The 14596-nt window shown below is 35.3% G+C and overlaps 1 protein-coding gene and 1 long non-coding RNA gene across 5 annotated transcripts in view; one reads left to right on the top strand and one right to left on the bottom strand.

Moving 5' to 3' along the window:
• Window positions 1-32: 32 nt before the first annotated feature.
• The window catches only part of TET1 (tet methylcytosine dioxygenase 1), a 136807-nt gene continuing 122243 nt past the window's right edge, over window positions 33-14596 (bottom strand). For all 4 annotated transcript variants that reach the window (XM_070781857.1, XM_070781858.1, XM_070781860.1 and 1 more), the window contains 2 exons: window positions 12536-12884; window positions 33-9538 (listed from right to left, as the gene is read on the bottom strand). In XM_070781857.1, the coding sequence (XP_070637958.1) occupies window positions 8526-9538; window positions 12536-12884 (1362 nt within the window). In that variant the 3' untranslated portion in view covers window positions 33-8525. The remainder of the gene's footprint in view (window positions 9539-12535; window positions 12885-14596) is intronic.
• On the top strand, window positions 9308-13972 carry LOC139180351 (uncharacterized). The gene is made up of 2 exons (XR_011564620.1): window positions 9308-9445; window positions 13668-13972. It is a non-coding gene; the product is annotated as an uncharacterized lncRNA (long non-coding RNA).

The following is a 14596-nucleotide window of genomic DNA, read 5'->3' as shown; positions in this document are numbered from 1 at the left end:
TTTGAAGAGGAAAGAAAAATTAGACCACCAGGTGCAAAATAGAAGTATAAAATTTATTTAAAACCACCCACAAAGTTCTGTGTAATCAGGAATGATACAATTTGCAATAGTTTTTTTTTTTTAAAAACTCATGACAAAGATTTAAAATATAATTTCAATTACAGTATTCATTTAGCCTTATTCAGTTAGAACAACTAAAAAAGAAACTTTATGCTCTAAATAAATGAGACACACAGGAAAATATAATAGACAATTTTCACAACTATCTTTACATGTATTTTTCAAAACTAGTACATTTCAAAGCATTTTGCTACATAAACATGAAATCATGTACAACTGCTGTGCACCAAAATTTAGCTTAATTAGGTCTTTCAAGTAACATGCAATCCCAACTCACAAGTCTTCAAGTACTGCTGGTAAGTGTTCCCTTGTTTGCAGAGTCACTACCTATTGATCCTGAATTGAAATCATAATGAAGATTATCTTTCCCTTCTACATGTTGAAGTGCTTTTATAAAAACTGTTCCCCCCATGTGTTAAGAGCCAAAAATGGATATTTGTGGGGTTTTAAAATCTTTACTAACCTATTTCATTGTATGGGATATTTAATACAGTAGGACGGCAATAGGTAAAATCTTCCAAAGAAAAAGATCAAAGATACAAAATAAATAGTAAATACACCCCAAAGAGAGGAAAACGTCAGCTGGAGACATAAATATTATTTTGTAAAATTGATAATTCTCTATTGGGAATTTAGTACTACTCTACTTCACCATGGTGAAGAATCTGAATATTTTGTTCCCACTAATGATAAGCATAATCGGTATCCTCCAAACAGATATTGATACACCTGTGAATCTATTTGGTAGGTCACCACATAGCATAAGAGAAAATGAAGAAACCGATAATCAATACTTTTCTTTCTGCTGAGCAGATTTTTGAGCTTCTCTTTAGGGAACACTACATGATTTCTTAGTAACCGAAAGATGACTATCCACCCAGACATGACAATACAAAAGCTGCCCTTTACTTTTACTACAAAATCATTCTGGAAAAATATTTCTCTTAAAGCACCTATCACAATGTTAGCTCATAAAAGTTAAAAAAAAAAAAAAAGACCGTATATCTGTTTTTTTTTTTTTTTAAAGAGCTCTTTTTGTAAAGTCTTACGTCATCAGGGATTTATTTAGCAATATCACAGAGAAGCATTAGGGTAGGCAATTATGGAACTGAATCACAAAAAATGTTATTTGACTATTTTTAGAACAGTCTGGACTATGTTTTTTGTTAGTAGCCCATAATATACTGATGAAGTAGCCCAACTTTCCTCTTTATAAAGAGCTTACTAAAAACTAGTACATCTTATTATTTTTCTTAACTCTCTGAACAAAGGTATATTTAACCTTTGACACAGATTTTACATGGCTGGAAAAGTAGAAAAAAAAAGCAAATTCAAATAACTGGGAGACAGAGCTATTTCTGAGAGATGTCAACAATTTTACATGTTTACCATGAACGCCTGGGAACTAAAATAATCAGTTTACCCAGCACATTCCCTTCAACCATTTCAAATTACAAAACCATTGAATTTTGATTATGAGTTGTTGACCTTGTTTCCCTTTGTTTCAGTAGTATGGGGACATTCTTTAAACAAAACAACAACAAAAAAACTTTTACAGGGGTAAAAATAAAGCTTCATTAATCTAAGCCCTAATACACAAGTCCTATGAATCTGACCGGACCTTCCAATATATGCATAAGAAAATAGCTGGCTAAAATAAATAGTGGAAACAAAATACTTCGGAAGCGTATTTTCTGTACAATAAGTAGACTTTGTATTATTCTTAGATTAGATCTGACAAAATATTCACTCAGTAACACTAAGTCATAGTTTATGGCAAAGAAATCTGTTCAGCAGTCTGCAATTATTACCTTAGTCTCAAATGAGTTGACTTGCTTTGTGATTAGGAGAAAGTCATTTGTTTTTCTTGCCAATCTGCAGCTTTATCACCAATAAGAAGGGAACATTGTTCTCTGTCCAACCATCAGCATTATGGAGAAAAAAGTGGCAGATAGGAAAGAGTTTGATAGCCTAAAATATTATAAAGTACAAGTATTATAATTCTTATTTCCATATTTTCTTTCAAAAGGGTTCCTCATTTTGAGTTGCTATTTTTTGGAAAGAAACTGGTATGGAGTGAGGAGTAGAATCATTATAACGTGGTTTTGAGCTGGTAGGTGAACCCACAGGCTGCTTATAGGAACACAGTTCTTCCTTTCTGCCCCTTAACTTCCTCCACCTGTGCTCAGAAGAAAGCACTTCTGATGACTGAATTAAGAACTCTTCAGATTACTTTCAGTCCATTTAAAAAAAAACTTTTCGCATCCAGGTTATAAAACAGTTCCTATTATTGCCAACAACCAAATTCCAAAGGAATAAATCTACCTTAGAAAACAGAAACCATCCACAAAATTGAGCTGTGAGATAAGGAAGAAAACAGGCCAAAAAAAGAGAGAAAATACTATCTAGTCTATAGATCACACCCACTAATTCAAAGTCACTGGTCAGAAAATTGATAATTAGTATGATGTGTTACAGAGAAATAGCAAAGCTGGAGTGCTAGAGTATCTAACTTCTCAAGCAACTTTTTGTAAAACATTCAAACACTAACAAATGAATTGAGGGTCAAACATCACTGGGATAGGTAAAGAGCACTTGATGCTAATCTGGGGGTTCCTAAAAACTGAATTTGCCTCTTAACCAAAAGGGCTGACTAAAAGCTTTTAATTCTTTTTGATATTATCCCAAAAAGAATTGATTGATGAAGTGATTTTAAAAGACAGGAAAAGACAACTGACCAAGTTCACTGCTATTCTTAAAATGAACCATGTGTATCTGTGTAAGGGACATACATGGGGGAATGAAGATAGAACAGAGAGAGTGGAAGCAACAGTCTTAAAGAAAATCAGAGGAAAGGACTAAAAACTGTAAAAAGAATGAAAGTACACTTGCTGACAATGTAGCTTCAGCAGTAAAATGAGAAAAGAAAAATAATACCAGAGTTTCTGCTCAAAGATGCAAGTTTATACCTAGCCAGATGGAGAAGAAACCAAATTACTTTCCAATATTATTTCTCCAAAAATGAAAATGTTTCTGAGAGTTGAGGTTTTTTGTTTTCTTTTTTGGTGTTTGTTTTTTTTTTTTGTGGTGATTGAGAGAATGCTTTTCGTAATAGCTACTAGGACTTTTTTTTTTTTTTAGGAAAACTAGGTTTAAACTCTTAACCAAGGGTTTCCAAAGTTGCACTCAGACATAAAGGGGTTAAATCCGTTTATATATAACATTTACCTTAGACTAAGATTTATTTTAATTTAAGGGACATCTATGGCTGAGCAAACTAGAAGAAAATTTATGATCCAAGGAAGATCATGAACATCACAGTAGGGATGGGAAAGGAGTACAAACAAAAGAGAAATGATTAATGTTAGACTTTTACAGCTAGAGATATTAAACAGTGCAAAAGACAAACACAAGGTGAGACCCTCACAGAAGGGAAAATAAGCAGTGACAAATACACCTGGATTACCTGAAGGAACAAAACACATGCCCTTTGAAGTCAACAATGGTATTTAATTCAATACTGAGAAGAAACAGGCATTGAAGGGAAGTTGTCCAGATGCCGGAATGCAGACAATTAGTTTGTCAAGTTCATTATGGACAAGAAGAGTTATGTACTGCATTAAAACCAGCTCCACCATCTCCAAAATTAACATAAGAACTCACACTCTTATTTTATACACTAGAGAAAAGCAAAGATTCCAATGATTCTCAATATACTCCAAGAAAATACACAAATTCCACTTCTGATAAAGAACATACTGATTCTTTCCAAACTGTATTTCAGAGCCATAGATGGCATCTTTTTTTTTTTCACTTGCCAAGTTAAGAATTATGTTTTATTCAGCGAAACTTCTAAGGACTTCAAGCCCAGGAGGCGGTCTCTCAGATAGTTCTGAGGGACGGCTCCTGGCATCATTTTGTAAACCATTAGAAGAAAGCTCAACACGGAGCCTAATTTGGTTTAAATAAATCCAGACTTCTTCAGAAATCAGGGCACTGAATTCTATTTTGGTTAAGTGTGCCATATCACTGACATCAAAGTTACACAAGTTCAGTACATTTACGGGCAAGTTTAGGAGCTGTGCACAAAACAGTATTCTAACACACATAGACAGTCCCATCAAAATAACTAGTCTAGGACTCTGTTGTGAGGCCAACTATGCAAGAATGTGGATAGACTGTACAACTATGGCTAGGGAATATATACAATGGAAATATACTTTCCCCAATTATTCCAACCATTCAGTCTTTTATAACTCCCTTTATATGCCAAACACTTGTTCCAGGGGAAATAAAAACCTGTACTCTATCAGTACTTGATTTTCATTTATTGAAATAGCAAATAGGACAATTGCCACATTTTGTGAGATGAATTAACAGGACAGCTTCATAGGTAAAAGTCAGCTAGATTTCCCACAAAAGGCCCACAAAACTCTACAGGCAGGGAAATCTTGATTCAATTTCACTTCTTACCCTGAATTGCTCAGAAAAAGAACCCAAAAGCCATTTTATTTTGACTTGTACCAAAGATAAGATTACTTTATAGTGATAAAGTCCCCTGTGGGTGAGCAGATCAAATTTTCCTATAGTCCTCCTAACCAAAAAGTGGCCTTCATTTGACTGTTTAAATTTTATTTCCAAACATAATTGAACACCAACACTGACATCTGTCTGGGCCCCAGTGACTGGACTGTATGACTTCTAAGGTATCTTCCAGGGCTGTGAGGCCACTATTTTACCTTATTTCACAACTCTCATCATAAATTTCTACAAGAGATCAAAATTCCCAGTTGTACTAAATCTAGACAAAAAGGATTTCCATGCATCAGGAAGTTGTGAAATAGAAGGTAGCTATATATTAAAGGTCACATACAGCTACTGATTTACTGGGCACATTCAAAGGAAATGCTGTGCCCATTATTGGTGGAAGTTGTCATGCAATGTCATAAGTTCGTCCGAGATAAAAGATATAATTTAAGAATACTAAACTTAAATAGATTGGGGTTATTTTCATACATGCTGTTGTGAAATAAATGATAATCAGTAGGAATCCACTGAAGTAGTAACATTAGAAAGTAGGTTAATTCATATGAATTCGGTACCTCATTTACACAGCGGTATGCATTCAATTAACTATGTATTGGGGTTATGTCTTCAGTAAATTGCTTATGAATCTCATCTAGTTGAAATTCTATATTTAACAAATGAAATTATTTCATCCACATGCAGACTGCATAATAAGGAATGTGGAAGGGTATTTAAGACGCAAACATTTTGCAAAACTTTACCTATAGCTATACATTTTCAGCTAGCCTCAATTTTCAATAAGAATATGTTTCAATCAGGTTTATGATATGATCTATTTGATACTTTGTGGATGAATTGAAAATATGAAGATGAGGCTGACAGGAACAAGAGAAAACTGTTTTCATCAATGGCCCGAGAGCCATTAAAGAGACATTGAAGGGCAACATGACATTTTGTAGGGTTCTACATCAAGTAGGAGTTATTCTCTCATTATAATTGGTAACTTTGAGACTATGATGAACAGGCTGGGCTAACTTAAGGGCCAAGTATAAATGAATTCAATTATCACACCATGAACAAAGGCAGAAGATGAAACATAAGGCTATAAAAGAGGTAAAGCAAAAGGTTTTACAGTAAAACGTAAGTGTAGAAATAATGTTAGATGACCAGTTTTCTGAGTGAAAATGTCATTTCAAACAAATTTATTTCCTTGCTTCATGATAAAGAGAATTCTAAAAACAGTAAAGCCAGCATACAATCACAATCCTGCAGGACATATAATAAGCATGAGCTTTGAAAAAAAATCACAGAGCACACAATGGGATGGTACACTGTGAAACCTGGGAAATAAAGAGTTCAACAAGGCAGGAATCATATGTGGTTCCCACCAAGGGGTTATCAGTAGAGGCAAGCCGTTCATGGTGCTACTTACAATAAGAGACTGGAAATATTTTAGTTGAGATAGGGTATTTTCATGTATTCGTTTTGGTAAATTGCAACTAACTTCACAGATCTGAATGTTCCCCTACGTCAACAATGGTGTTTCAAGTTTAGATTGTTAAGGAATTTATTCAAACTTAGTGACAAACTGATTTGAATAACTGCAGATGTATTACAGTGGATTGTTTTGAAGGAAATTTGCTGTTTTTGAAAAAAAAAAAAAAACAGTACCTTTTGGGATTTTAATTCTTTAAGTTTACTACGTCAGGGTGGTGACTTAAAGAAAAACAAAGCTAATACTTAAATTTGGCAGACATTCAATGAGAACTGAATAGAGAATGGATAGACGGATGGATGGATAAAGGTTCTTACAACTTTATCCATTAAATCTGTTGAGGAAATAATTTCTGGTGGGAGCTAAGGCCTAAAGTCTAAAACAAAATATCACAAGGGTGTATTCCTGATAGTCTAATACTAGTAACATCTTATTGAAGCAGCGGAAACAATAAACAATCACTTATTTATATACTTATATGTATAAGAAACCTTAGGCTCACAAAAATATACATGTTTTAAAACAGAAATCTAAGGCACACAAAATACTAAAACAAGTCAATGATTTACTCTATTTTACATATTCAAGAAGCAGAAATCTACTTGACAAGATGATGGTCAATCAATGGACATTTTGTTATTTACAATCCCTTCATATTCCTTTAGTCAAAATCAGTCAAAAGCTTGAAACTGATACTTTGCACCATATATTATTTTAATATAAGTTACAATGAGTTTTCCTTTAGATAGCTTGTTGGAACTGTTTGCTTTTGCACCAGAAATGTGAGTGTTAGCGGTTGTGAGCTTCCTATGGCATTTCCAAGGGAGAAGCACCAGTAGGTTTTCCATACTCCCAAGGAATCTGACACTTTGAATGTTGTAGCACCTCTGCATTTTAACAGAATCAAGTATTTCATTGAAATTTCTTCTTGTTCTAAACATTTTAATTGGGAAATCACTTTTGCTTTGCTATAAGTTGAGTCAATAAAGCAATGGGAAAAATAATGGGAGAGCTAAAATAACTGGAATGCCTATTTTCCTGTTACCTAGAAAAAGATAAGTTAACATTTCCCCAAAACAATATACTTAGATAAACTACTTTGGATTAGCTGTTAACGGACAAACCATGTTTAGGATACCATCCCTACTGTTTATTTAGAGAGTGTGTGTGTGTGTGTGTGTGTGTGTGAGGGGGGCAATGTGTGATGATGATGATGATAGGAAATTTACTATCAAAAAAATTTCTACAGGAATTTTATTTGTCTTCTGAACCAGAATGACTTTCAGAATGAATAAGGGGTAGATAAGGTTCTTGCCACATAATTTTTTAATTTTATCACCTTGAAACTTTAGAAGCATTTGACTCTTCAGAATCATCTTATGTCTCATCTCCTTTTGGAAACATCTTTTACGGATTATATTACAAAAGCTGGGGTAAAAGTAAATCAGGGCCATTGTTGCTCAATCAGAAGAGATCACTCTTATTTAGTTCCAAAGAAAAGTTAATCAATATTGGTGATATGCTTCCTAATTCCAATTTTACAGAGAATTAACAATTTTTGCATGATCTAACTATTTTATATAAGTAGCTAACCTTTGAATGAGAAAGGACACATTTAAAAAACACAAACCATATACATGATTAGGATACACATTGCAGTTAACAAGATGGAACTCTACACAGCAAGAATAAATGATTTCTCTTGTATGCAAGTATGCACAAACAATAGACAATAGGATTCTTATACTATACTATTTCAAGTTACTTTTAAAAATAGAAAGTGCTTTTAAAATATATATTTACAATTTATGAACAGCCTCCAACCATTACTAACAATAATGAATTATTTTATACAGGAGAAATATTTTAAGAGAGAAAACACTTCATTGGTTTATTTCAAAGGAATATGCCGATTTCCTAGCAATGATTGGAAGATGTTGGAACAATGGCACCATGAAATAATAAATCAGCTTATTTTTGTGTCGATGTGGTTAAGCACCAGGAGCTGTGTAGAGTTAACACTGTGTGTCTTAATTTTACATCATAGCACATGAACCTGTTAAAATCCTCTAAAAATGACTCGTTTCATAGTAAACAATTTAAAGCACCAAACTGAGTGATTCTATCAAGGTTAACACCTAACCAAAACATTTCTTTATGTATTTAAAACTATAAAACTTTAATTTTTGCTTAAAATGTGCACCTTCTACCAATTGTCAAAATATAGTCACAGTTAAGAAATACCCACCCCCAATTTTTTTTTAACCTCAGCCTTCAAATGGGTGAGATGAAGCTATAGTAAACGACAACATGACTTTCTTTTAAGAGCACCTTGAAAAAATACACTGCACTCGCAAAGGCATTAAGAAGGGGAGAAAAGCCTTCAGACCCAATGGTTATAGGGCCCCGCAACGTGTGTGAGAGCATAAGGGGACACAGTGACAACATTGTCATGGGTTAATGTTAACGCTTTGTGAGAAGGAATCTGGCTAAATTCATTAACTTCTGTGGACAGTTCAATACCCTCGTTAGCTGCCTGGTCTTTCTGTTCGGAGGCTTTAGTTTTCTTATTCTTAGCTTCTTTTGCCTCAAATTTAATCTTGTTTAGTTCGAAACCGTGTTGGGGCTTATTCAGGTTTTTGTGCTGGTAGAAGACAAGAGAGAGGCGCGTAGGGTGATTTCGGTTGGGGTGTTCAACAGGAGTCGTGGCGTGAAGCTCCCGCCGGGCGCACTCGATCAGAACCGAGCCGTGGGAAGGCGCTATAGCCACGCCGCCAACATTGGCATCCAGGAAGATGTGCTCACTGTCTGACCAATACTCAACAATGTGGGGCAGTTTATCCTCAGCAGGTGACAAGGGGTCGTCTGACAGGGGGTCGTCTGATGGAGGCTCATCTGCTTCAGAAGGCTGCTCGTCTTCTTCCACCAGAGAGGAAGCAAGCTCATGAGGAGAAGTAATGAATGGAGGCTGCTGGTTTGGCTGATTGGAAGTTAGCTGCTCAGATGGGCCAATGGGAGGCTCAGAATAACCCAGGGAATTTGTCATAGGAGTAGACAAGGTGGGAAGAGGAACCACTTCACTAGGCTGTGCAATTTCAGCGCATTCCCCAGCAGCTACATTAGCACCACTGTGTCTCGCAGAAGGCATTACGCAGTGGGGATTGCTTCCTCTTTCTGAAAACCCGTACGAAAGTGATCCATCATTCTTAAAAGGAGCTGTTGTGACCAAAGCAGTCTTAGAGGACCAGGAGAAGGCTGGAGCGAAGTTTGCCTCTTTCCCTGGGTGAGGAATGGACGGGGTTGGTGAGTAGCTTTTAGTGTTGTCCGAACCTTTGAAGATAAGATGGGGTTCAGTTTCACTTTTTATTTCAGGTTGCGCAGGCTCTGTTTTATTTCCTAAACAGAGAAAAGGACACCAAATGTAAAGATAAACATAAACTAATTTGGTAGTTGTTGTCTTTTAAAGATAAATACAAAGATGAATAGAATAAAACCAGATGATGGCAATGATGGTCAGTTTTGTTCTATTTAAAGTCTGACATATGCACACATTAAAAATTATAGGTGGTTTGGGTATGCTTTTTCATTCAATACATTTTTACTTAGAATTGATTACTTTGGAAATAATCATTTAAAAAGTCCACAAATTTAGCAGGATATCCATTGTCTAAAATGGTACGATACTAGAAATGACCCTAATTGGCTATGAAGTAAATATTAAAACTATACATCAGAATGCAGTGCAGATGATAATATGGGGACAGCAGGTTTTCACTACCCAAAGAACTGTTTAGATACATTGTAGATATTGCATGATCAAATTTCTGAAAAAATTAAAGTAAGTAACAATTGATAAAGATTTCTAGATAGCAAAAGCATCATAACTGGCAAAGTTTATTGTTAAGCAAAAGGAAGTAACATAAATAAGCTATATGTAACCTCAAAACAAGTGTATTTAAGCTGCATTTCTTTCTCACAAAGTAGGTAGCAATTTATTATGATGATGATATTGGCCAAAATGTGGGCCATCCACTCTGACATATCCATGCAAATCTCATATCAAATGGAAACATTTTTCTTGAGGACGTTCTCCTTTTCAGAAGTTCTAGCAAAATGCTTGAAAGGTGGAGCTTCCCTGGTGGCTCAGTGGTAGAGAACCTGCCTGTTCCTATCCATGGGTCGGGAAGATCCCTTGGACAAAGAAATGGAAACCCACTTCAGTATTCTGACCTGGGAAATCCCATGGACAGAGGGGCCTGGTGGGCTAGAGTTCATGGGGTTACAAAAGGAAAAAAAAAAAGTTTGAAAGGCAAAAGCAGTAGATCTTAAGAATCAAAAAACAGCAAAAGTAAAGTGGTGCTGTTTTAAAACAATAAAAAAAGAAGAAAAAGCTCTCATGGGTTATATTACAAAAGAACAAGAAGTTATAGGGCAAATATTGTACATTTGGCTACTAATAGAGTACATATTTTAAAAGAATAACATGTAAAGATGCAATTGGGAAATGACAGAAAGGTGAAAATGTTATGACTGTCTTAAACAAGCAGCATGGAACCAGATATGTGAATCTTAAAATAAACCTAAGTATCTGTAAAGTGGAGCTACCAGCATAAAGGAATGATAATTCTTCCTCGCCTCTTCCCTAACTCTGTTGAATCTTTCCCAGTGTTATATAAAGTCTGCACTATCAGTTCTCTCATCTTAAAAAAAAACAAACAACTTTTCTTAAAAATACAAAAATCGAAGAAGTTAAAGAATACCTTGTAGCTCTGACTTTGAGTATCAGTTTAAATTCATAGTATTAGTTTTTTAGGCTCCCTAGAGGAATGGCTGATTTTAGATATGGGGCAGGATTATATAAGAGGAGCCTAGAACATCTTGTCAGCACAGAAAATTAAGGAAGTTATCAAAGACAATCAGGGTCACGACAAAAGAATCATCTTCTCTGAATAACACTCTTATTCAACTGCTTTCCTAACACCTCAACTTGAATGTCTGACAGGTATCTTGAACTTTTACCATGTCCAAAAGTGAGCTTCAGATTTCATCAGGGTAAACCTTTACACTTTTTTGGTCCACACTCCAGATTTAAATCTATCAGAAATCCCATTGATTCTACCTCAAAACATCTAGAATCAGACATTTCTCATGTCCTCCTCATTAGCCACTCTGATCCAAGCCTCATTGCCTCTTTCTTAAGTTGTTAATGGATAGCTTGTTTATCAACACCTTAATATTTCTCTGCCCCATCTGACTCTAGCTACAATCCAATAACTAGAATGTTATTTTTGAATCGGATCATAGCCCCTCTCTATGATGAAATATCCAGAAACCTTCCTCTCCCTCACAATACAGGCCAAAGTTTTACAGCAATCTACAAAGCCCAGGGTGAACTGCTCAGATGTCCCTCTTACCTCTCTGATCTCATATCCTGCTGTTCTACCCATTTCACACCTTGCTCCAACCATACATGTGCTCAGTCGTGTCTGACTCTTTGCAACCTCATGGACTGTATCCTGCCAGGCTCCTCTGCCCATGGAATTTTCCAAGAAAGAATACTGGAGCAGATTGCCATTTCCTATTTCAGAGGATCTTCCTGCCCCAGGGACTGAACCACATCTGTTGAGTCTCCTGCATTGGCAGGTGGATTTCTTACCACTGCGGTACCTGGGAAGCCCTCTGTGCGCCAATTATAATGGCTTTTTTGCTTATATCAAGTATTCAAGGTAAATTCCTCTCTCCTAAACTTTGCATTTGCCACGTCTGCTACCTGGAATGCTATTTCTCCAAATAAAAACATTGCGGATTCTCATATTCTTTAGGACTTTACACAAATTCCTCAGTCAATCCTTTTATGACAACCCTGTTCAAATGGAATTCTTTCAGAGCACTATCTCCCCTCTTATTCACTGCTACAGTACCTAGAACAGTCCAAAGTAGTGCTCAGTAATATTTATTGAATGAACTACTTAAACTGATGCTGAAGCTGACGAAGTAAGACTTCAAGGAAGTGATGTCATTTTATCTGTGTTGAGACAGCTTATTGGTTCACAATAGCTGGGGAACAAACGATAGGAACATGCTTTGGTTTTGTACTTTTTTTTAAGTATAAATAGAGGGGGAAAAAAATACCAAGAAATACTGATAGGTCACTTTCTGGTTGACTTTTAATTCTGGTAAGAATATGGAAATATACTGTGTCTTCCTTTGAATTCTAAATGAACTATATAAAAATAATTAGCTAGTTGGATTGACTGGTATCTGATCTAAAGTTTTCTTTCATAATGCCTCATTCTCAAAAGAGTAGCAAAGATGAAGCTGCAAAGGCCAAGTGCAAATGCAACTGCCAATGGAAGTTGCGCACAGAAGATTATCAGAGTCCATAAACCTTACCTAAAAGGGGCAGTGATGAAGCCTTACTATTGTTTGCCATTGAATTATTCTTCCGCTTGATTCGAGGAATAAATTTCTTTTCCACAGCCCTTATCTTATGTGCCAGAACCTCTGTCATCATCGCTGCTCTCTTCTTCCCAGAACGAGGAACAGGTTGAGTAAATCGCATTCTTTTTCTCTGGCGGGGTGCAAGGACCATGATGGCCCCAGATTTGATCTTGGCTTCCATTCCTTCCCTTGATCCAAACTCATCTGTGTCTGAAAGTTTATAAAGAGGAAGCACATGCAGCTGCTCATCTTGAGGAATAACACCAAATGAGCGGTTATCTTCTCGTGTTAAAGTGCAGACCTGATAGGAAGAAAACATGAAATGGGAACCAGAGATCCTGCACATTCATCACAGTTATTCCTACCTTCTTAGTGATTCCTACCTATTTATTGTTGCCATTGTGAAAGGGAACTATTTTCAATTGGTTACTGTGATAAGTTAATTCATTTTGGAAAAATATTTTATATATCAAGTTACTCAATGCTATTCAATATGAGTAACTTATCAATTGTTTTTAAGCAGACCAGTGTAATTTTGAGTTGATTTTCTAAGTACATATTATATGTGTTTATGCATTTTATAATATTTTCAATATGAAGGCTTCTTTGTTCTATTCCATCTTGTTCCACAGTTAATAGTTACTGAATTGTTCACTATCATCATATTAAATAGCAATGAATAAAAGATATTACTTCAGGCTACAAATCACACTATTTCTTACTATTTGAATAATGTCACATTCCTTGGTTAAAGGTGGCTAAATCATGAGGAATTTTCTAATTTGCTGTGATTTTCTCTATGATTTTTTTCACTTCTGCTTCTAAGTGAAATTCATCTACACATATATTACCCTGTCCTGTTTGTCAAGGTGAGTTTTTTTTCTCTTCTTCATTAAAAAATTTGGCAGATATTAATGAAGCAAAAGAAGCCCAGATTTCATTTTCTAACAGGACTTATATACCCCAATACTTTTAAAAATAAATTCGCTGAAATATTTTATCTGGATAAATAATTGTTCTGCTCCATTTTGATTTTAGTTAGGAGTATAACAGTAAGTCTGTCTTTTTCTTGGATGTAATATAGGACTTTTTAAGAAAACTTTGTCTTGGACTTCCCCAATGGTGCAGTGGATAAGAAGCCACGTGCCAATGTAGAGGACACCTTCTTCGATCCCTGGTCCAGGAAGATTCCAGACACCAAGCAGAAACTAAGCCCGTGTGCTTAGAGCCTATGCTCCACAACAAAAGAAGCCACTGCAATGAGAAGCCCACACTCTGCAATCAAGAACAGCCAATGACCATAACTAGAGAAAGCCAGCGCAAAGCAACGAAGACCAGCACAGCCAAAAATCAGTAAATTTTAAAAATAAAAATTTTGTCTTGAATATAGCCAATCTCAGCCTTCTCTTTACTTTATAAGTTATTTTTGAGGTGGGAGGGAGGTTCAACAGGAAAAGGACATATGTTTACTTATGGCTGATTCGTGTTGCTGTATGGCAGAAACCAACACAATATTGTAAAGCAATTATACTCCAATGGAAAAAAAATTTTTTTCTAAATTATTTCTATTCATTGTAGAGAAATGAAAATACCGGGAAATGTATGAAATTCCTGATGTTGACACATAAAATTATATTTATCATAAATTAATATTTTAATGGTAATTAATTTTCAAATGTCATTAAAGAGCCATCAAAAATATACCCAATGATCTCAAAAAAAAAATTTATCCAATGATCTCATTATTTTTCATTAAAACATTTCTTCCACAACTAAGATCTCTTCCTAAGACAGCAAAGTATTTTAAGACTGGAAACTGCAAGATTTGATTTCTCCAAGTTGATAGAACTTGATGGATACAGATAATGATCTATGTTAAAGGTTTTTAAAGTCACATGCCTTTCTAAACATCTACTGCCACATTTACCATCAAGGCCTGAATCACTGAACTCTTTACGGTGTAATTTGTTAATAATTTTAAAATAATAATCTTTAGAATTGGAATATTTCATT

Source organism: Bos indicus, chromosome 28 (genome assembly GCF_029378745.1).
Source record: "Bos indicus isolate NIAB-ARS_2022 breed Sahiwal x Tharparkar chromosome 28, NIAB-ARS_B.indTharparkar_mat_pri_1.0, whole genome shotgun sequence".
Taxonomy (NCBI): Eukaryota; Metazoa; Chordata; class Mammalia; order Artiodactyla; family Bovidae; genus Bos; species Bos indicus.
This window is presented reverse-complemented; position numbering and strand designations above follow the sequence as displayed.